At 41.7% G+C, this 25,167-nt stretch overlaps 1 protein-coding gene across 1 annotated transcript in view; it reads left to right on the forward strand.

Annotated features, from left to right (window-relative positions):
- LOC126203522 (LIM domain kinase 1) overlaps nucleotides 1-25,167 on the forward strand; it is a 170,525-nt gene that overhangs the window by 97,538 nt on the left and 47,820 nt on the right. The window contains exons 7-8 of the mRNA XM_049937846.1: nucleotides 3,917-4,049; nucleotides 20,608-20,822. Coding sequence (XP_049793803.1) covers nucleotides 3,917-4,049; nucleotides 20,608-20,822 — 348 coding nt within the window. The remainder of the gene's footprint in view (nucleotides 1-3,916; nucleotides 4,050-20,607; nucleotides 20,823-25,167) is intronic.

The raw sequence follows: 25,167 nt of genomic DNA on the forward strand, positions 1-25,167 counted from the left end.
CTATCTGAACAAATAGCTACACAGTGAGTCCAGTCTCCTGAATTTTCGCAAAAGTGTTCATCAGTTAACTGAAATATATCTCCTCCTCTATTTCTCTCTCTTAATGGTATGCAGTTGTAATTCCTCTTTTTACAGGCTCCCCTTTCATATAACTAATGAAAAGTAACAAAATGGCTGAATTGGCAACATCAGTTGATTTGTCAAATTGAATCGCTAAAGGGCTGGCTCATACTCTTTCCAAACTTTCATTTTTGATACAATTTGGCACGACTTTAATTCGGTGGTTGACTGTATTGTTTCACAGTGGTACCATATTGACTTTTTTGTGCAAGATTCTCCAAGCATGCACTGTACTAAATAATGTATACATAGTTGCACTAAATCTTCAGCTATTGAATGAGGTTTTGCAGTTTTAGGCATCCTGTTGCTAAAGTGATAAGACGTTTGAAGAGCATTCTCATTGTCACTTTTTGCAGTTGATACAAAAGTAGTTAAATGGTTTTTCCACTCAATAGCTTTTCATATAAAAAAGAATGGCACTTACGTATCATGCCTGGAAGGCAGCACTAGGGTCTGCTCCTGTGATCTGCAAAATAGGCCGAATGAAGGAAGCGAGTAGGAGCAGGAGAGTTAAAGCACTTCAGTACTGCATGTAAAGTAAAAGCACATTTAGTAGAGAATATTAGTCAGTGACATATACGTAACTTCTGGTAAAGATGAGCACTTAGGTGTGAAGCCGTTGTCCATGTATCAAAGCTAACAGTTACTAGTAGTTGGACAAACTATCATTGAATTAACAAAGGCAAAGTCTGTAATGGCTATCCTGTCTATGAAGTAGAAGCTAAGTTGGGGTTGAAAGCAGAGCAGCACTCGTTGAGCTCCACAGCATCGACTAGAGGGCACTGTAGTCAGTGTAGTTCGTCCACTCTACGAGCGTGCACCTACACTGTGGCATGGGAACTATCGACACCACAGGCACATTTGTTGATGTGGGTGATGTGTTTAGTTCCTAAATGGTATTTAAGTAGGGAAGGTGTCAGACTACTGTTAGCAAGAGTCTCACCACAAACAACACACTTCGATCTTGGACGGTCCGTCACCTATATATGAAAATACAAACCTGATGTAATTATCATACTTTATTTTCTTTATAAATGCTTCACTTTTTTCAGATTGACATACATCACTAGAAGCTAATGACCTATTGACACAACACTAACTTGTAATTTTGTTGAACCCTGTTTCCCTTTACAACCAGTTATCCACTTTGATGTAAACAGAAAAGATTCTGATACATAACTGACAACTTATTGCATGTGCCACAAGGAAATAAGTAGTAGGCTAGTGTTGAAAATCAAAGGCCTGACTGCCATATAACCATTCCTTAGTGGGGTCATGGTACAGTTGTTAGTATTGTTAGAATACTCAAAAAGCTGGCAGACTAAATTTTTGTTCTAGTGAATTTAAATGCATTTCTAACGTTGTTACATAACTGTAAATCAGGCATTTGCAGTAAATATTAATTTATGTTGTGATAATGCAACAAAAATAAGGAAACAATAATATCCGATCCTCAAAATCCACCATTATGAAGAAAAAAAAAAATTGGTGAACCCCTTGAAATATTTTGTGAACTCCCCTGGGGTTTCATGGAAACAATGCTTTGTAGGGAAGGCATGCTTTTTGCTGTGGATAGGAACATTTCCATTTTAATCTTAAGGGAAATGTAGTCTGACAAGGTTTACTACATAATACCACACACACATGCTAGAGATATTGTCTTACTGAGTAGAAATGTGACACCTTTATGCAGCTCAGAGATACTCCATATTTTCAACATAGAATGTGCTACAGTGTGTCATTTTTAGGCTATAATGATGATTATTAGACACAACAAATGTTCATCATAGACTAACACAAAGTTGACAAGAGAGAGCACTTCGAGCAGGACTAGTTTCTGGCCTGAAATAAAAGATCAAATCAGACACTGTGTGCAAGACAACAGTGGTATACAGACCGAATGGCTAGCAGTGTGTGTCCCACTCGCAGTAGTGCAAAGATGGACATGCTTCTCATGACTTGACAATATTGGGGCCGTACTGTAAGTGAATGGAGGGATGTAGTTTTCATAGACAAACCTTGCTTCATATTGCAGAATTATTATAATTGCACATTCACCTGAAGTGAAGACAGTAACCTATACAATTACAGGAATATGACAAAAACACGTATACTCTGTTCTTGGTTATTTTGGGTATAAGTTTCATATAGGAGAGCATCAGTGTTTCACATCCGTCACATAATTCATCAATATTCTTTCAAAAATCTGGCCTTCTCTGCATTATAGATTTCCTCAGATTGTGCAGACTAAGTTGTAAGGGTATTTACTAGCACTTAGAGAAGTATTGATAAGAGAAGAGTATGAGCATTGTCTTGTGTGATCATTCATACTCAATTTTTTTTTTTTTTACAATAATGTCCTTTTTATAAAACACAGATGATGTGACTTACCGAACGAAAGTGCTGGCAGGTCGACAGACACACAAACAAACACAAACATACACACAAAATTCAAGCTTTCGCAACAAACTGTTGCCTCATCAGGAAAGAGGGAAGGAGAGGGAAAGACGAAAGGATGTGGGTTTTAAGGGAGAGGGTAGGAGTCATTCCAATCCCGGGAGCGGAAAGACTTACCCTTAAAACCCACATCCTTTCGTCTTTCCCTCTCCTTCCCTCTTTCCTGATGAGGCAACAGTTTGTTGCGAAAGCTTGAATTTTGTGTGTATGTTTGTGTTTGTTTGTGTGTCTGTCGACCTGCCAGCACTTTCATTTGGTAAGTCACATCATCTTTGTTTTTAGATATATTTTTCCTACGTGGAATGTTTCCCTCTATTATAATCATTCATATATATATAATTTTTTTTAATACTAAGTGATTGCTTTTCCAAATGCAGCTGATCTTTCCACTTTTTGAGCTATGTAGGAAGTTTGTGAATCTTATTTCTGTTGTTTGTAAATTTTTCTGGCTAAAGGATCCATGATATATTGTCAAGCGAGGTGCCCGTTTGGTTGTTCACAGAATTAGATAAGCAGGCTTGTTAGGTTGGTGCAAATGTTTATATTCAGATATTGTTGGTGGCAGCTGTCTGAAGTAAAGAAAGGTGATGGAGGGGATTGTCTAATACCTGATGTACGTCATTTGTTCATGTATCCAAAATGATAGAATTGTGTGTTGTATTATCCATACTTGGACCATGTCACAAGGTATGCTTTGAAATTTTTTGACTGTTAGAATGGTTGTAGATGTTAAGGAGTAAATACAACTGTGTGCTGTTGAAGGACTTTGACTCCTGCCTTTGAGAAAATTTGTTAGTCAGTTTGTTTTAGAAACCTCTTTTTTCTGCTGTTCCAAACACCATACTGTTCCCTTCCTCTATGATCTGCAGCACTAGCAACTTTACAGGAAACTGTTTGGTGGGTTGAACAAAACCTGAGGTTTATTTCTGAATGAAATGAATACTTCATCAGTACAGTACACATTAACATTAACCTTAATGACAGGGTAGAACTGGTTTACTGAGAGTGATACCTGAACTGAGGTGCTCCTTTCTTTTAAGGAGCGTTCAGCTCTAAGATTAGTCTATAATAGATAACAAGTTTAGTTCCTTACTAACGTCAACATACATTAACAACTGGAAAATTTGTGCTGTGATGTCCTCAAACCTTGATGAATGCAAGCTGCAATGATTTATCATGTTTTATTAAATGTCACATTTGAAATGTCATTCCTCATGACGTACTGAACAGAATGCGTTACCTGTAAGCTATCCTGTTTCATGTGTGAAATAGAACTGTAACTACTTCAGCACTGTTTCCCCAAATCTTTCATAATAAACAATCAAAATCATTATTGCAGGCTGGACATGAGCAGTGATTTGATGTCCCTTCACATTGGAGATAGAATATTGGAAGTAAATGGAACTCCAGTGAAGGACCAGCCAATTGAAAATATAGAAAACCTGATTCGTTATTCAGACACTGTGCTCCAGGTAATGTGAAGAATATTTGCTGATTTCATTAACATTATTTTTTTAAAAATAAAAAATGCTACATACTGTGAAGTGGTGAATGTGAAGTGGTGAAGATTCTCTCTCTCTCTCTCTCTCTCTCTCTGTCTGTCTCTGTGTGTGTGTGTGTGTGTGTGTGTGTGTGTGTGTGTGTGTGTGTGTGTGTGTGTGTGTGTGGTGGGGGGGGGGGTGTCGATTTTTACCGTTCATCTGCAGGTGAGTATCCTCGTTTATGATTCTCATATCAATTATTGTATTCTGTTAGTCTAAATAGTATATTTTTTACCATTCTTTGCACAGAAAGATATGCCTTATATCTGTTTCCACAGAAAGTAAAAAAATATTGGTTGCTTAATGTGAATGGGGAGAAGCATTTTGTGTGTCTGACATAAATTATTCTGTTTTTACAGCTACGTGTTAATACTTTTCTTACTGTGAGTTATTGACATTTCTATTCATTTTCAAGCTGCAACAAAATATATTAACATTACGTTCACAATCATGAATGGACTACTAATCTTCTGCAGTACATATAAGATACAGTAAACATTTATAAGTCATTGACAGCCTTCTGGTTAGTAAGTATGAAATTGTTCTACCAGACAGTGGCCGGAAAATCCATTCATATTATACTTACACCATTCTGAAACATTTAGTTTCAGAGAATTCATTGTTTTTTGTATTATGAGAAGGAAAGTTGCTACTCACTATATAGCAGAGGTGCTGAGTCACAGATACGCATGACAAAAGACTCTCACAATTACAGCTTTTGGCCATTAAGGGCTTCGTCAACAACACGCACGTGCACGCGAACTGCAACTCAAACACACGACTGCAGTCTCAGGCAACTGAAACCACAATGTGAGCAGCTGCACCAGTGCATGATGGGAGTGGTGACTGGGTGGGGTAACTAGGAGGCAGGAGCAGCGAGGGGGAGGGGTAGTATGGTAGGGGTGGCGGACAGCGAAGTGTTGCAGGTTAGACAGAGGGCAGGGGAGAGGTGGGGAGGGGGTGGGAAAGTAGTGCAAAAGAAGAGAAATAAAACGACTGGGTGTGGTGGTGGAATGACGGCTGTGTAGTGCTGAAATGGGAACAAGGAAAGTTCCCACCTGTGCAGTTTAGAAAAGCTGGTGTTGGTGGGAAGGATCCATATGGCACAGGTTGTGAAGCAGTCATTGAAATGAAGGATATCATGTTTGGCAGCATGTTCAGCAACAGGGTGGTCAATTTGTTTCTTGGCCACAGTTTGTCGGTGGCCATTCATGCAGACAGACAGCTTGTTGGTTATCATACCTACATAGAATGCACCACAGTGGTTGCAACTTAGCTTGTAGACCACATAACTGGTTTCTCAAGTAGTCCTGCTTTTGATGGTACAGGTGATGTTAATGACCGGAACGGAGTAGGTATGGGACAGGTCTTGCATCTAGGGCTGTTACAGAGGTATGAGCCATGAGGTAAGGGATTGGGAGTGGGGGTTGTGTAAGAATGGATGAGTATGTTGTATAGGTTCAATGGACAGTGGAAAACCACTGTGGGAGGGGTGGGAAGGATAGTGGGCATTTCTCATTTCAGGGCACGATAAGAGGTAATCGAAAACCTGGTGGAGAATGTAATTCAGTTGCTCCAGTCCTGGGTGGTACTAAGTTATGAAGGGAATGCTCCTCTGTGGCCGGACAGTGGAATTTTGGGAGGTGGTGGGAGACTGGAAAGATAATGCACAGGAGAATTGCTTTTGTACTAGGTTGGGAGGATAATTGCAATTAGTGAAGGCTTCAGTGAGACCCTCAGTATGTATAGGGATGGACCACTCATCACTGCAGATTGCATGACTGCGTGTGTGTGGCAGTGTGGAAGGGACTTCTTGGTATGGAATGGGTGGCAGCTGCCAAAGTGGAGGTATTGCTGATGGTTTGTAGGTTTGATGTGCACGGAGGTACTGATGTAGCCATCTTTGAGGTGGAGGTCAACATCTAGGAAGGTGGATTGTTGGGTTGAGTAGGACTAGGTGACGCAAATGGGGGAGAAGTTGTTTAGGTTCTGAAGGAATATGGATAGGGTGTCCTCACTTTTGATCCCTATAGCAAAATGTCATGAATGAATCTGAACCAGATGAGGTGTTTGGTATTCTGGGTTTTTAGGAAGGATTCCTCTAGATGGCCCTTTCCAGTAATCCAGCAGGATCTCCAGTCACCACTCAAATCCTTAGGTCTGTTCCAGAACCTCTCCCTGGAGTCCATATCTCTGCTCACCCCTATCACTACCTGCACTCCTACCTTCTACATGCTTCTTAAAGCCCATAAAACTAATCACCTAGTACACCCCATTATGGGTGGTTACTGTGCCCCCACTGAGAAAATCTCTGCTCTCGTAAACCAACACCTTCAGCTTCCTACCCAAAGCCTACCCTCCTATATAAAAGATACCAACCACTTCCTCCACTGACTCAACAGTTCCTGTACCTTTACCACATGGTGCGCTGCTCGTCACTATTGATGCCACCTCCCTGTACACTAACATCCCTAATGCCCATGGCCTTACCGCTATTGAACATTACCTTTTCCAACGGATTTCAAACGAACAACCTCCTTCCTAGTCGCCATGACAAACTACATCCTCACCCACAATTACTTCTCCTTTGAAGGCATTATGTACGCACAAATCCAGGGTAGAGCTATGGGCACTTGGATGGCATCATCCTATGCCAACCTATTCATGGGCCATCTAGAGGAATCCTTCCAACCCAGAATCCTAAACCCCTCACCTGGTTCAGATTCATTAATGACATCTTTGCTATCTGGATCAAAGGTGAGGACACACTTTCCACATTCCTCCAGAACCTCATCTTCTCCCCCATTTGCTTTACCTGGTCCTACTCAACCCAACAAGCCAACTTCAGAGATGTTGACCTCCATCTCAAAGATGGCTACATCAGTACCTCTGTTCATATCAAATGTACTAACCACCAGCAATACCTCCACTTTAACAGCTGCCACCAGTTCCATACCACTTAGTCCCTTTCGTACAGACTAGCCACCTGCGGTCATCGAATCTCCAGTGACGAGCAGTCCTCCTCCAAATACGAGGATTTCGCTGAAGCCTTCACTGACCGTAATTATCCTCCCAACAGTTTACTAAAACAAATCTCCTGTGCCATATCTTTCCAGTCTCCCACCACTTCACAAAGTCCCACCGTCTAACCACAGAGGAACATTCATCTCGTAACTCAGCACAACTCAGGACTGGAGCAACTGAATTACATTCTCCACCAGGGTTTAGATTACCTCTCGTCGCGCTCTGCAATTAGAAATGTCGTGCCCGCCTATGCTTTTCACCCTTCTCACCCCTCCCACAGTGGTTTTCCACCATCCCCCGAACCTACACAGCATACTCGTCCATTCATACACAAGCCTTGCTCTCAATCCCTTACCTCATGGCTCATACTCCTGTAATAGACTTAGATGCAAGACCTGTCCCATACATCCTCCCACCACCACCTACTCTGGTCTGGTCACTAACATCACCTGTACCATCAAAAGCAGGGATACCTGTGAAACCTGTTATTTGGTCTACAAGCTAATTTGCAACCACTGTGGTGCATTAATGTAGGCAAACAAGCTGTCTGTCCGCATGAATGGCCACCGACAAACTGTGGCCAAGAAACAAATTGACCGCCCTGTTGCTGAACACGCTGCCAAACATGATATCTTTCATTTCAATTACTGCTTCACAGCCTGTGCCACATGGATCCTTCGCACCAATACCAGCTTTTCTGACTTGCGCAGGTGGGACCTTTCTCTGCAATATATCCTACATTTCCATAACCCTCCTGGCCTCAATCTTTGTTAGTCACTGCCCTCATCCATCCAGCCCCTTCCCTGTTCCCATTCCAGCACTAAACAACCGTCATTCCACCACCACACCGTCTTTTTATTTTTCTCCTTTTCCACTACTCCACCACCCCCTCCCCATCTCTCCCCTACCCTCAGTCTAACCTGCAACACTTCACTGTCCGCCAACCCCACCATACTATCAATCCCCCTCCCCACTCCAGCCTCCTCCTTACCCCCACCCAGTCACCAATCTCATCCTATACTGGTGCAGCTGCTCAGTGTGGTTTCAGTTGCCTGAGATTGCGGTCGTGTGTGCGTGTGCGCGTGCGTGTGTGTGTGTGTGTGCGCATGCTCTTTGTTGACGAAGCGCTTAGCGCCTGAAAGCTATAATTGTGAGAGTCTTTCTGTTGTGCCTATCTGCGACTCAGTATATCCGCTATATGGTGAGTAGCAACTTTCCTTCTCATAACGTTATGACATTCCATCCTGGATTTTCCATTGATTAGTTCATTGTTTTTATTAGATAGAATTTATCTTTTTTTATTGTTGTATGAGATTTCCTTTATCTGATATGATTTAAGTGTATATCATTCTTTCGAGAGGGTCCTCTTGTGTACGGATATATTTATTTAAAGATGTATAAAGTAACACACTGAGAGGCGAGATACACGAAAGGGTTAGCAGTGATGAACAGAAGGAGAAAGAGAGAGATTACCATTTAGTTTGAATGGTTGAAAATTGTTATCTATCCTTAAAAATTTAGCTTAAGGCCATCTAGTAATGACACTTCATGTTCACAGTAACCTGCAGTTCTTTGTCCAGAGACTGGTAGAAAAGGAAGAATTGGAAAGAGTTAAAATTTATCAAGTAATTTATTGCATCAGTTGACTTCAGAAATTTACAGGAGAGGATCAAGTCTAAATCAGTCAATGATATCCATGAGAGAAGCTCCAAAGAAGGCAAAAAGTTGGCAAATGTTGTAATGGGTTTCTGATCACAGTAGTTTGAAAAGATTGAATAAACTAACAAAATAATAATAGTTATAATAAAATGAATAATAATAATATTTGTTTGTGTAGTCTGTAGTCTGCTGAAAGCCTTAACGCTGTAGTGTACAAAATTTAAGCATAACCAAGAAACTACAACAAAATTTCAGAAAGAAGTGAAAAAGTAAATTAATGTTAAAAAGCTTGTGATTAGAACAGTTCTGTAACTGAAGATACATATTTTTAAAATGTAACAATGGAATGTAAAATTTCTTCCTCAACAAAGCATCACTTAATAGGGGAAATGGTTCTCTTTGGTTGCCACGTGTTTCATAGTGGCATCAGTGCTTGTTCTACACTGAGGTATTGTGTTAGACATCCTTTTGCCTCATGCATTGCAGCAACTTGGCTTGGCATGTACTCAGCAAGCCAACAAACTTTTCCAGTCAATGATCTGTTCATTTGGACCAGAGGACCGTATCTACACACCATTATGGAGCCACCACCAGTTTGCCCAGTGCCTTGTTGACAACTTGGGTCCATGGCTTAATGGGGTCAACACCATACTCAAACCCTACCATCAGCTCTTTCCAACTGGAATCGGCGACTCAACTGACAAGGCAACGTTTTTCCAGGCCTCTGTGCTCCAACAGATATGGTCACGAGCCTAGGAGAGGTGCTGCATGTGATGTCATGCTGTTAGTGAAGGCATTCACATCACTCTTCTGCTACCATAGTTAATTAATGCCAAATTTCACCACACAGTGATTTCTGTTATTTCCTGCAGCATTGCTTGGCTGTTAGCGTGCGCAACCCGGTGCTAATGTCACTGATCTCGGTGGTTAAGTGAAGGCTATCGGTCACTGTGTTGTCCATGGTGTGAGGTAATGTCTGAATTTGATATTCTCAGCACAATCATGGCACTTTGGATCTTGGTATATTGATTTCCCTAACGATTTCCGAAATGGTATGTCCCATGCATCTAGCTCCAGCTACCATTCCACATTCAAAGTCTGTTAGTACCAGTAAGGTAGCCATAATCCCATCGGAAACCTTTTCACGTGAATCACCTAAGTATAAATGATGGCTCTGCCAATGCACTGCCCCCTTTTATACCTTGTGTACGCGATACTACCGCCATCCGTTTATGTGCATGCCACTATTCCATGAATTTGGTCACCTCAGTGTAAGCAGATTCAAAAGTTTTGATGGCAGTCAATGCCATTCTTGATAAAGCTCTGTGGATGTATTAACTGATGGGCCACTAGTTGTTTCCTAATTGGATATGATTTATTTATCCTTATTCAAACCTAGCACAAGCTGTTACATTTCATGTGGATTAAAAAAAGTCTGCAAAAGTTCAACGCTGAGTCATGTGATTCCGGCATTAATTGTGTAGAACTAAGATGTGTTGTGAGCTAAGCAAAGTTGTCATCAGCGTAACGAGTAAGTCTCTGAGGTTCAATATGGTGGATTTAAAGAAAAGGGACCGAGGATAAAGTCCTGTGGAATATATGTACTAATTTCTACTAATGGATAGTATATTTCTTACAGGCAAATTGTCATCTCCTATGTAAAGAAGAAGAAAGTATGTCTCATGTGGATTTGTTTATATTAAAGATTTTAATAGGACGTCAAAATGTATTCAGTCAGTACTTTACATAGGCCACGTAACATTAGTGACATCTTTTCATTTTCTAAACCTATTAATGTTTGATAAAGTTTCCAGAACAGCTGCAGTCTGTTTACAAAGAAAACTTGCATATCCGTAGTCATAAAGTTTGAATTAAAATGGTGAGAAAAAAGTTACATAATTAGTTTTGTATTTGTTTGCAATACGTGTTTTCAGTTTTGGTACGTAGTGACACAACAGTATGATAGCATGCAGCTTGAGGAACTGGAACAGAATGGTGCTTCCTGTAGATTAAGTGGAGGTGAGCTGTGGCTTTTTGTTCTGGCACCAGTCTGTTGACCATCTCGGTATGGGTGTTGGTGGGTGGGGGTGTGGGGTGTACTGCCTTGTTGTAGGTGCCTTCAGTGCTGGATGCTGGGCGGAAGGGTTTGCATGCCTCGGTGATGGTGAGGACTATGCCGATGGTAGCATAGCTACTGACAGGGCCACCCCTGCCAGACAGGCCTCAGCAGAGGGGCCTGACAGAGTGTGTCCCACAACTTTGGCAATGCAGGGTTGTTTCCTATCACCAGGGAACTCTGCCAGCAGTGGATGGTTATGGGCATGGTGAGCCCAAGTTTCCTGAGCTGAAGACATGCAGCACCACCAGATCTTTTCCCCCATACACTCTGGGCATACTTCAGGGACCGTCATTAGGTGTGGCGGTGGAATGTAGTAATTTTTGGAGAATGTGGGCCTTGGCTTCATTGCCTGCATCATGAGGGAGGTAAACACCTCAAAAGAAAGAAAGATACACTGTTTGCTGATGGAGAGAATGGCTGATAAGGTAAAACAGTCTCTCGTGGGAAACTTCTGGGGTGCCTATTGCCATCCAATCGTATAAGGCTTTCTCAGGGTCTACATTTGTTTCCGTAGTGGCTCGTGGGATCTCTATGGAGCAGCTTAACTCAAATCTATTCCTGATGGGACTGGTGTACTGTCAGGCAGTACCTACACCCATCAAACAGAGAGAGCTTGGATGGTCTGTTCACTTGAAAAGAACTCTCAGAATTACTGTATCTGCATACTAATCTGTCGTAACACTTTCATCATAAACAAGAGAGCAGAGGGAACACTTGCAAAGATCTCCCTTTCCTATTTCCATAATGGGTTGGAGGGTATTCCTGAGTCCGCAAACAGTGCTTAACAAATTTTGTAATGAAACACTTCCAGTTGAAACTTAAGCTTCTGGGATGCAAGATCTTAGGTGGCCAGCCTGTTCTGGCTGAATTGCATAATGCCATTAACTTTGGAAAGGTGTGGTTACCTGCTGTGTTGTAATGGAGATGTACCTGAGGAATTACATGGAGAATGGGTGTCATGGAAGTGCAGAACTATATGAGGGTCAGTGGCACATGGGGAAAAACATCATTTATTTTAATCTTCAACATTCTGGAATTACCTGGATGTATTCTTGCAGGCTATATCTGGCTTAAGGTTCCTCTGTTTGTTCCAGCCCAATGTAATGTTTTAAAAGCCAAAGATTGTCATACCGCTATGGCGTGTAACAGGAGGGCTACAAGTGGAAATTCTGGAGGCCCAGCACATAAATTGTGTGATTCTTGTACACTGCCTCTGAAATGTATAAATTGCTCCAGGGAACACTGATTATTGAACAGGAAGTCTGGATTAATGACATGTAGCTGAAAGTTAAGACACACATACTGAAAAGTGAAACTAAAAAAGCTTTCAGAGTTGTGCAACCTCCAGTGTTCGCCACCTCTTTTGCATTGGCCCTTAAGGAGCTAGGAGTGATGCCTCCACACAAACACAGACAACAGATTCAAGTAAGAGTACATGCACTTTTCAGTGTACCTGTGGGGGGAAAAGCTTAACTTGATCGTGATACCTTTTGGAGGTTGTCAACAGTGGACTTTTGAAACCCCCGTCACACACCGCTGCACATCATCAGAGTGCCAGTCCCTCTACCCCCGTGCAACCATCGCCTCCCGTAAGTAAGGAAAAGTTACACAAAAAGTCATTTGAAATTGAAGACAGTGGCTGCTTAGTTACCGGATTGATGAACTCTCTCCCTTTCTGGTGTGTTGTCAAGGATATTGATATCCACATGGAGGAATCGGGGAGCTGGATATTGTCTAATGTTCACCCTGACATCTCAGGTGAGTCAACTCACTGCATCAGGGGATAGGGGGAGGAGGAGGTGGCCAATCGTTGATAATCAATGGCTCTCACAGGAACGTCTACATTGCAGTGGAATGTAAATGGATACTGATTACATTTGGAAGAATTGCAGGTCCTGGCACGGGGAAAACCATTCTGCATCTGGTTACAAGAAATTCATGTAAAGTTACTGACACACTTGCATTAAAGCACTACCACTCCTACAGAAATGACAGTCCTGTTGGAGGTGGGACTAAGCGTGGAGTGGCTGTTTTCATAGATGACATATTCCACTCCTGCCCCTCTTTCCATGGCCACACAAGCAGTTGCAGTGGAAGTTCCCACATAAAGATCACTGTGTGTTCTTTATATCTTCTACCTCACAAACTGTTGGGTACAGATGCGCTGACAGAGCTCTTCTGTACACTCTCCCACCCATTTCTCATGTGGGTGACATTAATGCACACAGTGTGCTGTGGGCCTTAGTTACCGTATTCCCCATGTGTTGTATTATTCAGTGCCTCATCCATTTAGAGTGTATGTGCCTTTTGAACTCTGGTCAGATGACACACTTTTCTAAAACTACTACATCATCTTCCATGATTGACCTTTGCTTTTGCTCTACAGCTCTCGCAGACTCGGTGACCACACTCTGGTGTGAATCCATCGGCTGACTTGGACAGTAATAGATGGATGCTTCAAAGGGCAAATTGGTTTAGATACAGTCAGCAGGGTGTAATTGAACAACAGGAATATGTCCAGGAGGTGGTGGACCCATCACCTGTGTGATCACTGAGCTGCTGCTGATTCCATTCCCCATTCTAGCAGCCACTTCATACTAAGGCCTGTTCCTGGTGGAATGATGAATGTTGGATGGCAGTCAGCTGGATGTGTTGCTTTGTGGAAATTCAAACATGTCAGACTATGGGAAATCTTTGTACCTTCAGGTTTGTGAGAATCCAAGCAAGGCACGTGGTAAAAGAATGGGACTCCAGGAAATTTGGGAAACAAGAAGTCATATTACAGGCAAAGGCGGTTCATCTCCCCTTATGGCCTTGTTGGGAAATGTTCTTGCTGGCATGTTTAAAGACATGGTTCCGGTCTTAACTGAACACTCCTTTACTGACACTGCATCATCCAGACAAATTCCTTAGTTCCAGATGGTCCATAAGACTTTGGAGGCTCATGTAATGAAGTGATCTATAATCATCCGTGCTCCATGTGGGCATCAGCTCTGTCCACAGCAAGAGACTGTGGTTCAGGACCAGATCAGATTCATTATGCCATGCTCTGTTATCTGTTTCTACAGCCAAAGACAAGATTCAATCTTTTGTTTGTCAAATTTGATTTGATGGAAAGTACCCCGCCACTTGGAAGGAGGAAGTATCAATTTCATTACGAAACCAGGCAAGGATCATGCCAAACCTAACAGTTACTGGAATGTAGCTGTTACCAGTTCTATGGGTAAAACTGAAGAGCATATTGTCAACAACAACAACAACCACCACCACCACCTCTGGCTCCTCAAATCACGAGTTCGCTGTAGCTGCTTCCAGTGTGGTTTCAGATGGTACTGTTCCTCCCTTGACATATTACTTCTATTTGAGATAGTGATACAGGAGTTCTCCTTACACTATAACTTTTGGTCAGTGTGGTTTTTGACCTTGAAGAGGTGTAAAACACCACTTGGAGGTAAAAAGATCGTTCGCCATCTTCATGAATGGGGACTGTGTGGATGTTAGCTGCTTTTTATCCAATCCTTACATGAGGACTGGTGCTTTCGATGTCTGACTGCTGTGTTCAAGAGAATGAGGTCCCTAGTGCAGTACACTTTGTGTGATGCTGTTTACACTTACTATCAGTGGAATCTCCCCCCCCCCCCCCCCATATGCAGGAGCACTGTTAAGTTTTTTTTTTCCCCCACACAATCTTCTCCTATTCCTCAGATTTTACAATGATATAGCAGGTACAGTTGACCATTAGGAGGCTGGAAATTTAGGCCAATAAAACTGGTTGTAGGCTCTCAACAGAGTGGATTACTTGTTAATTTTAACCATGCTTGTCAAAGCTTTAACCAATCAGAGCTGATGATGGGGAACAATATTTTAAAATTTCTGGACAAACTGCACTTTTTGGCTTTACAATTTGACATAAAGTTACCCTGGTTCACCCCCTGCGGGTCTGGGTGTTAGAATAGGCCTTGAGATAGGTATTCCTGCCTGTCACATGGAGATCAGCTTCTCTGCAACGGGTCTGGGTGTTAGAATAGGCCTTGAGATAGGTATTCCTGCCTGTCACACGGAGATCAGCTTCTCTGCAACTGACCTGCGTTCAGTATTACGCCGCAAGGTTTTGTGGCTTTGGGAGATGAAATGGCACAACCTCAGCATGCACAACAAACTGCGTGCCATTAAGGAGACTATGAATGTGTGGCAGTCCTCCATGCAGGCCTCTCGCACTGACTGTGTGGTTCTCTGCCAGCTCTGTATTGGCTGTGCTTAGGTGACACATGGCTCCCTCCTATGCTGTGATGACCCACCTCAGTTTTGGTGCGGCGCCTGTCTGACAGTGGCCCATATCTTGGTTAGCTGTCCTATTTTGGCTGCCCTGCAACAGACTCTTCAGTTACCACACTTGTTGCCATTAATTTTAGCTGATGCCTCATCGGCTAATTTAGTTTTACGTTTTATACGTGATGGTGGGTTTTATCATTTGATCTACGTTTTACTGCATGTCCTTTGTCCCTCTGTGTTCTCCACTCTAATACTTTTAGTTGTGGATGTTTTAATGTGTCACAGATTGGCTGGATTTTCCTTTTTTTCTCGTGGTCGGCCAGCCATGAGCCATGGTCATCTGCCCCCCCCCCCCCCCCTTTTTAAACAAACCAACCAACCAACTTACCCTGGTTTGAAATGCCTAAGCAGAAAGATATGGGAGGAACTTGCAGAGCATGCCTCCTGAAGTTTTATAGGCAATTTGTCAGAAAATTATAGATTTGGCTAGAGATCCGTCCACCATCCTCGCTGATGCAGACACCAATGTAACATGGGTTTTGAAATTTGGTAAATTGTCAGTCTCATCCCTAAATGGCTGGGGTATGGAGGTTAATGTGCTCTGAATGGATAGCTTGTCCAGGCAGTTTGACATTTTTATTGCCCTGTTTTCTGTGTTACATTTTAGTGCATCTTAATGATGTTTCTTTTATAATTAATGGTGGGCTTCCAGGCATTATAAGCAACTCTGCCTCTTGGGGGCAGCCTTTAGCCCCCCTCTCCCAAGTGAATTACATGCTGGCCCTTCGTAAGGGTGGTGATGACTGTGCTGTTGAATGTCCCACCTCCAAAAGATAAAAAAATTAGCTCAACACATATTCCATGTATGTCAGTGTAAAAGTCCATAGTTTGCTGCGCTTCTCAGAAACAGGTATAATCTGTGCTTCACATTTGCAAAATCATTTGCTACACCAATATTGAAACCAATGGAAAAGACTACTTGAAGACAGCCCAGTTCTTTGTATAAATGACTTACAAACACAGGATTCCACAGGTACTGAATTTGCGATTTTCTATTAGAAACGAAAACATAAAATGAACCATGTTTGTAGTGTAATATAAAAAATTACATTTCCATGTATTTGTGAAGACACCTTTTTGAAATTATGAAACAGTTGTACAAAGAAAAGTGGATAATGCGCATATGTATAATTGCAGTATCCATATTAAGAGACAGTATGCAAAATAAAAATTCTCTGTAATGTTTATTTCACTCTGAACTTGTTTATAATCAGCATTACTAGTTACATGGCCAGGAACTATGATGAATAAATTCTTGGGTGACTCCACCCTTGTGCAAGTGGTACGAAGTTGTCTGTGAGAAAAACATGGAGATGTGAAACCCACTCTGCAGTATTTAGTAGATTGTCCCTGTGACTTGTTAACTGTAATGGTAAATGCAAGCCTCACTGGAAACTTTAGTCTCGTGAAGTGAGAGGGGATATCTGTTGTAGTAAGGGGTATCATTGGGTTGTACACAATTTAATTCTCACCCTTTCCTATTAAGACGATAGCCTCAAGTACGTTACCCAAAACCTCTCTAACGCACAGCCTTGTGGTATTGCAAAATTTTGCTGAATTTAGGTTTTGCGGTAAAGCAATTGATAATTCCACTTTCAGTAAAAGGTGATGTGATTGCTATGTTTTTGCTTACAGCCGTTCACACTTCACAGTCGAAAACTGTCGAAAGTGCTGGCATGTGTCAGGGATTTCCTTAAGTTGACTCGACTGTATAAGTTTGTTGGTAGTAAAGAACATATGTATTAAAACTTTGCACAATGTAGCAGTTTTGTATGCATTTCATCATTTATGACATTATACCTCCTGAACTGCATATGGTACCATAGTATAATTTTGTAGGGCCATTTAGCAGCATATGTGAATATTGTCTGTGACATTTATTGCGAATAGAGTTAGTAGCACAGAAGTAATAAGTGTCATGCATGATGCTGCAGTTTTCATGCATCTCATTGTTTATGAAATCACATCTCTTGAACTATGATTGGTAGGTGGTTACCTAACAGTAAAGGATGGGAGTACAAGAATTTCATTGAAATTGGTCCTTTGGTTTAGGAGGAGATGTGGTACGTATATATATATATATATATATATATATATATATATATATATATATATATATATATATATATATATATATATATATATATATATATATATATATATATATATATATCAGAGGGAAACATTCCACGTGGAAAAATAAATCTAAAAAGAAAGATGATGAGACTTACCAAACAAAAGTGCTGGCAGGTCGATAGACACACAAACAAACACAAATATACAGACAAAATTCAAGCTTTCGCAACAAACTGTTGCCTCATCAGGAAAGAGGGGAAGGAGAGGGAAAGACGAAAGGATGTGGGTTTTAAGGGCGAGGATAAATATATATATATTTGTGTTTGTTTGTGTGTCTATCGACCTGCCAGCGCTTTTGTTTGGTAAGTCTCATCATCTTTCTTTTTAGATATATATATATACATATATACACTGACCATCTACCTAATAGCCGGTATGTCCACCTTTGGCATGGATAACAGTGGTGATATATCATGGCATGGAAGCAATGAGGCCTTTATTGGTCACTGGAGTTAGTTGGCACTAGATCTGCACACACAAGACACCTAATTCCCATAACTTCCGGGGAGTGAGGTTATGAGCTCTGACACTATGTTCAATCACATGCCAGATGTATTTGACTGGGTTCAGATCTGGTGAGTTGGGGGCCCAGCACATCAGTTGGAACTTGCCACTGTGTTCGTCGAATAATTCCATTTCCTAGAGGAAATAAATTTTCTGCGATGAGATTAGACACATCAGAGAACTATAAGACAGTGCATGTGACATGGAGTGTACATTACACTCAGGCCACAGTAATGTGTGAAGAATTGTGTTTACTGCTCTGTTTAGTCATTCTATCCCTGAGAATGAGAAGTCAGTTGACAGACAGATTGTTCCAGAATTTTAACGCTCTCTGCACCAAACCAAACCTGTAGAAAATACAATTTGAAACGTTTGGCTTCAAGTATTGCGTCTACTTCCCCCATGTTTTTAGTAATTTTGGGGCAACTATATTAGCTTCCTGCAGTGTTAGTTAAAGTGCATGTTCACAGTTAGCATAAAAAAGGCCTCATATTGTGGATTTTCGAAAAGATATTTTCACACTTACCATTAGTGCATGACATACTGTTGGCCGGACTCTAGTTTATGAAATGACCATCTGAAAAACTTTAAAGGTATGAAATTTGTTAATTCTGGGTCACTATGTAGAATAAAAAATAGAAATGTGACTTGAAATTGTGCACTGTGTAGTAAATTTTAAGATTTATGCTGGAAAGCAGGCTCTCGACAACTCTTCTTCACAGTTGGCATGATGCTGCTGTCTAACAGTTACCGGCTGAACGAAGACCATACTGTTTACTTCGCTTGATTTTTGTTCCATCCCGTTTCTTTGTGCAGTTGGTTCAGGAAGAAACTGGTGCTAGTGTTAAGTGTGAACAAATAATTATGTTCAGTGCCTAAGGATTTACATACCACTAGATTGCAGAATGCAGAAATTGTATCTATACAAGAAGATCAGAAAGATGTGTTGGCAGTATCATGAAAGAACAAGTTAAATTTACATCGATTTGGACAAGGCTGTAGTTGACTTCACTGACAAATATCTGATGTTGTGGGAAATAAGCTGAGGACAACTTGATACTGAAAAATGTCATGGTGTCAATGTGAGGTATGTGATGTTAACGTTGTGCGTGAAATTGTTTTCAAAATTCTTCACACAAATAAAAAAAAGTGATTCAGTGGAAGAACTGATAAAAAGTTGCTAAGTGTGTAGAAATAACAAAAAATGTGTTGAAAGTATACTACCTGTAACTGTCCCATAATTTAAATTTTCAGGTCACTAGAAACGGTATTGTGGATTATTTCAGTATTCCCAAAATATGAGAGTTGATAAACCATAAAGACTTTCACTTTTAATTTTTTCCTTTTCTGTTAAAACATAGTGTACATCACTTTTTTATGCACTCTCCTGCTCTTAAAATCCACACATCCCATGACAGCATCATGTTGCCCTCACCCGTGAAAACTGAGCTGAAAATTGCAAGGTGATGGGTTTGGGCTGTTAGCAGGCTGGTTGTAGGGTATCTGTCTATAATTTCGCCCACTTTCTGCTAACAGCAGCAGTATGTGCTGATTGGTTGATTTGTGTGGTGTGGTAAGCTAGTGTAACCTTACTAAAAAGTTCACTACAGTATGCTAGATTGGTATGAGACTTGTCGGTAATAGACATGTCAAATACCCCAATAGTAACAAAGGTCACAATCATCTTGCCAGGTGACAGAAAAGTATTGGCTTTAACTGGAGTATTTTCACCTTTGCTTTTCCACTCCTTACTGGCATTTTCTGACCTGGTCATGTAGTGCTGTACGCATGTTTCATCACAAGTGAAAATGCAATTCAAGAATATACTCTGTTCATCTACAAATATTGCTGAGTGGCTTTCACTAACTTACCAACATTTCAGTTTCTATTCTTAAGGGAAAAATTGGGGGACTTGGCAGGAGTGCACAGTGCACTGGATGTGTTATAATAGCCCCCATCACTTTTGGATACCATCAAATGTTGGGTGCCTTTTATGAGATGATGAAATGCACTGAGTTTCTCATCTGTAAATGTTTCTGCATAGGCTTCTTGCCCATAATTTTCAACCGATTTATGTCTTTCTTCGAAGCGTACATACAATGCCTTGAAAGTGTTAAACTCAAACTGTGCTTTCACACTCTGCCAAATTTGTGCCATATCTTCATGAGTAAGAAATTTGATGAGGTGTTGCTGTATCATAAATGAAGCTGCCATTTGTGAATAATACTGTAAGGGACTATAAATACTTCTGCCTGCCATCCACACTGTTGACATCCTCATCTGTCGCTGCCTACTCTTCAAACAACACATGCCTACTCTTTTCAGCAACTCGTGCTCAAAGCACAATCTTGTGTATATTTGAACCAACTTCATATTTACTGAATTTTATTAAGATTAATTTTATTAAGATTTCAACAGAATAAAAAGTAGCAGAAAGAAGTTGTAAAATAGTGGCTAATTTGTCAAAATATGTCAACAAACGACACAGCAGCATTTACCTGCATATTGCTAGGATTTTCCTGTTTCTGCAGCACAGTTAATAGAACTGATCTGGTGCTTGGATGGTAAAGGAGCTTTTGGCTTTGGTAGAGATATAACTTACACAGGAAAAATCAAGAAGCATTCTATGAAGCAATAATTGCATTATATTTTGAGGTGTGTTATTTACTTGAAAACTAGGCATTTAATTGAAAGTTAACATTGTTGTCCATACAGCTGACAATAGAACATGACCCAGATGCTTCTTGCCGACGCCGTCAAAGTGTAGCTGCCTCACCACCTTCTTCACGTCCTCCAGATGGACGCCTTTACAGACGTAAAGATGAGGGTTACATGAGTGGATCCAGATCTCGTGCACTGCGGCGTAGCCGGGGGAGTGGTGGTAGCAGTAGCAAGGAACGATCCTCATCAATGTCAAGACTGCTTGAAGGGTAAGCAAAAGAAGTATTTTTACACTTTGCATTTACATTTTAGATAGAGGATAAATGTTCAGTGCCGTCATTTTTAATGAGGATGGAGGTACCGAAGTACCTGAATCTGAAAAATAACACTGAAAGCACAAAAATCATAAAATATGCAGGATGTTTATAAAATGCACTACTTTATTACATTATTGAAACATTGTGCACAGCTGCAAGCATGTCACTTGGAGCCACCCACTGGTGTGATACGACCTGTAAATGCTATGGCCTGACACTGGTCAGTAGTCTTGTTGCTTCAGCATTAAGTATGCGCTATTGATCAGTAGACTATCGACCTCGACTGTATTTTGTTGTTTAAGATTGCTCCCTCGGCTGTTGGTATTTGGTTATGATGACTTTGCTACACTCTGGAGTGGCTTTTGTTTAGCCATCCACTTTGTGAACTCCATTGTCGTCAACCTCGGGACCCCCTTTTGTTCCATTGTTCTCCTTGTTACTACAGTGCGAGTGATGATAAACTGTGTTCTACCTGTGCAGAGTAGGATAGAAAAGTGGGGATTCAAAGTTTCTCACTGTTCCAGTGCAACATGGATCCAGAGTTTCTAATGTTGTGGCAGCAGCAGTTGCAGTTGCAACAGCAATATCAACAGGAGCTGCAGCAACAGCTTGGAAAAAAGGGGAACTCCAGCAGCAGCAGCAGCAGCAGCAGCATCAACTGCATTGGGAACCCAGAGCTATAAGAGTAATTGTTGTTAAAATCTGCTGCAAAAATTAGCAACACTCGGCAGCTGCGCTATCCTCATCTTGCCCTCTGTTATTTACGTGCTGTGATGAGTCAAATGAAAGTTGGGAGGTCTGTTTACATTATTTTGTTCCCCATTGCAACATGGCAAGGCAAGTCAAGTAACAAACCCAAAACGTCGGTGCGAACTCTTACCATCTTCTCATAATAAACCGTACAAAACAGAACAAAAGTAGATTGCAGCTTGTGGCATCAACAGTGTCACTGCCCTTTTTGTGACATCGTCTGCTTTGCACGCTGCAAACTGGGGCATCCAGTGAGTGCCTGTCAAGGCTGGCATGTGGCAGCAGCATTGGCCGCTATCTCACTGCAAACTAACTTGCCAGTGACCTTGGCAGCAGAAGCAGATGTGATACAGAGGCTCATGTTGCAACTAGATAGTAGAGGAGCAACAGTGGATTCACAGGTGGACACAGGCATGGCCGTGTCCCTAATTGAAGAGGACGCATACCTGCAAACTGGTTCCTAATAGCTGAGATCCCCTTATTATATAGTGATGACATATACTGACTATTTGATATCGTTGCACTGTCGCATTGTAATCTAGGTTAAGTATAAAAATGTAGCTCGGCAACTAATCCTGCTAGTAGTCAACTCCTGGATGAAAAACTGACACTTTTGGCTTAGACCCTTCTACACTCCTTGATTTCAGAATTCAGGACCAAGTAAATCTTGTTTTAACTGTGATTCATTCACAGAGCTCTGTTTGAAACTACAGTGGGTCGTGCAATAGGGTTCCAGGCCTGTGTATCATTGAAACAATTGACAGTGCCTCAGTTTTGTAAAGTATGTACAACCAGAACTAGATAGGTTGCCAAGTATAGAAGTTACATCCCCAGTATCGACTAGACAGTGACCTACACCCATGGTTGTAGTTCAATTTGATATGATTTTACCAGGGAAGCAAAAACAACATTGGTCAAACCTGCTGCTGCTCGCACTGAAACAGAGTTCATTGTGTGTTATCGTTACCTGTGTCTCCAGTAAAGCCAACCAATGCCCTTGAACAGTGCAAGGAGATCCTTTACCAGTGCTTTGCTAGACACAATTTCTTCAGTTCCGGTTGATCCGAATATTCTGTGTCTTTTAATCTCCAATGCCTCGCATTCGAAAATCAAATGTGATGCAGTTTCCTCACCCACACCACACATCCTACATGGGGTATTCTCCTATTATCCCCATTGTATGTAGGTGTTCTTTGAAATGCCCATGGCCTGTCAATAATCCAACCATGAGTTTCATTTCTCTCCTGTTGAAGCCCAGGATTGAGAGACTTCTCTTAAAACATGGCTTCGGCGTCAATACCTTGCCATGTTTTTGCTTTTTGACCTTAGCCCAATATTCTACATGTTGTCTCCTTTTCCAGTCTCGTAGTTTTAGTTTGATTATCGCCTTGGTGATTGTCAGGACAGGTTACAGTCCAATAAATGGTGTCGTCACCCCTATCCTGGCCAACGTATCAGCTTGCTCATTACCACTAATCCCTGTGTGACCGGGGACCCACAATAGGTTTACCCTATTGCTTTCCCCTAGCTCCTCAAGGACTTTGTGGCATTCTGCTATGATCTTTGATCTTGTTGCAGAGGCCACCAGTGCTTTCAGGGCTGCTTGGTTGTCTGAGTAAATGAAAATGCTACGACCTCTGTAAGACTTCTGCAAATTCTCCTCCACGCACACCCTGGTAGCAGATATTTCTGCTTGAAACACTATGGCCATCTCCTCTACGGAGATTGCACTCTCCAGTCTTGGCTGCACTCTGTATACCTCGACCCCAGCACCTTGGTCTGTTTTCCAATCAGTGACCCAAACTACGTCCCCAGTATGATGTCAAAATTTGTTCTCCCAATTACTACATTGAAAGACTTGTTGTAGCAGCTGGGAGTTGTTATATAGTCGGCTGGCATTTCCCCAGCCATACCTATGTCTACCTCACTCAGTATTTTAGTGTGAGATCAGGAATACCCCAGTGAGTTCCAGGTTTTGCCAGTCTTTAACCTGTCCGCTTCAGCTGCTGCCACCACCTTTACCCACAGGTGTAATGGGGACATGTCCAGCACGGTTGCCATCCCAGCAGTGTCCGCCCCTGGTAGCTGAGTGATCAGCACGGCAGAATGTCAATCCTAAGGGCCTGGGTTCGATTCCCTGCTGGGTTGGAGATTTTCTCCTCTCAGGGACTGGTTGTTGTGTTGTCCTAATCATCATCATTTCATCTCCATCGACACGCAAGTCGCCCAAGTGGCGTCAAATCAAAAGACTTGCACCCAGCGAACGAATGGTCTACCTGACGGGAGGCCCTTGTCACACGACATTTATTTATCCCAGCAGTGGGTGTACTGCTAATTCCGCCTGTAATGGCTAAGCAGGCAAATCTTCGCACCTTAGCAAGCTCCTTAGCAGCTACCCACTGTTCTACATTTTTCCACCATATTATAGTATAATAAGTGATCATAGGTCTTACTACCGTGGTGTAGATCCAGTACATACTCTTGGGGATTATCGACCATTCAAGGAAGACACAGCAGTCCCTTCTCTAGACAGGGTGAGCCTTAGAGCAATTCACACATTTTGTAGGAGATGAACATACGACTCCTTCATGGGCAGCCTTACCACAATTGCCACAGGTGGCTTCTCCCTTACATGCATGAGTGGTGTGGCCAAAGCACTGGCATTTAAAACAGCATATTGGGTTGGGGACATAGGGCCACATGGTAAGGTTTGTTGATTTGGGGGAAGGGATGAAACAGCGAGGTCATCACTCCCATCGGATTAGGGAAGGACAGGGAAGGAAGTTCAGCCATGCCCTTTCAAAGGAACCATCCTGGCATTTGCCTAAAGCGATTTAGGAAAATCACGGAAATCTTAAATCAGGATGGCCTGATGTGGGTTTAAACCATCGTCGTCCTGTATGTGAGTCTAGTGTGCTAACCACTGCACCACCTTGCTTGGTACCACATGATAAAGTGAAGAAAACTTGCCTTAATATGTTCTGGGAGTTTTGTGCTATTAAAAGTGAAGTTGAGCACATCAGATTTAATCAAACTGCCTTCCACCCATTGCATAACATTTTGCACATCTACAGTGCCTTCTTTGGCCCACTCAGCTTTCAGTTCTGTCCACCAGGTTCCTGAATGTCACAACACCCTTATTGTTGTTTAATGTGGTATGGAGCAGTCTCAATAGCTCATTCCCCATGGCTTTTGGCTTTCTGCGGTTTGTCACTTGTTGGGAACTTGAGAGTTCCACCAACAGTGTCCCATTTTGCAACCAATTAATGGATTTTAATGTACCTGCAATCCTCTCTAAGCCCCTTTCAATGCAAGAAAGTGAAAACTTTGCCAAAGCTTCCCTCTTTCCTTTTAACAAATAAAAACAGTTCTCCTTTCTCCTTGGAACGGGTGCTCCTTATCTGAGGGGTCCACGATAGTTTCTCGTCCAGGGTTACCCCTAGATATTTCACTATCCCTTCACTGGTAAGAGTTTCACCGAGAAGCTTGTGATTGCAATATGTGTGTTGGATCTGCTTCCTTGTAACTGTTACTCCAACAGTCTTCT

This window comes from Schistocerca nitens, chromosome 9, assembly GCF_023898315.1.
Source record: "Schistocerca nitens isolate TAMUIC-IGC-003100 chromosome 9, iqSchNite1.1, whole genome shotgun sequence".
Lineage (NCBI taxonomy): Eukaryota > Metazoa > Arthropoda > Insecta > Orthoptera > Acrididae > Schistocerca > Schistocerca nitens.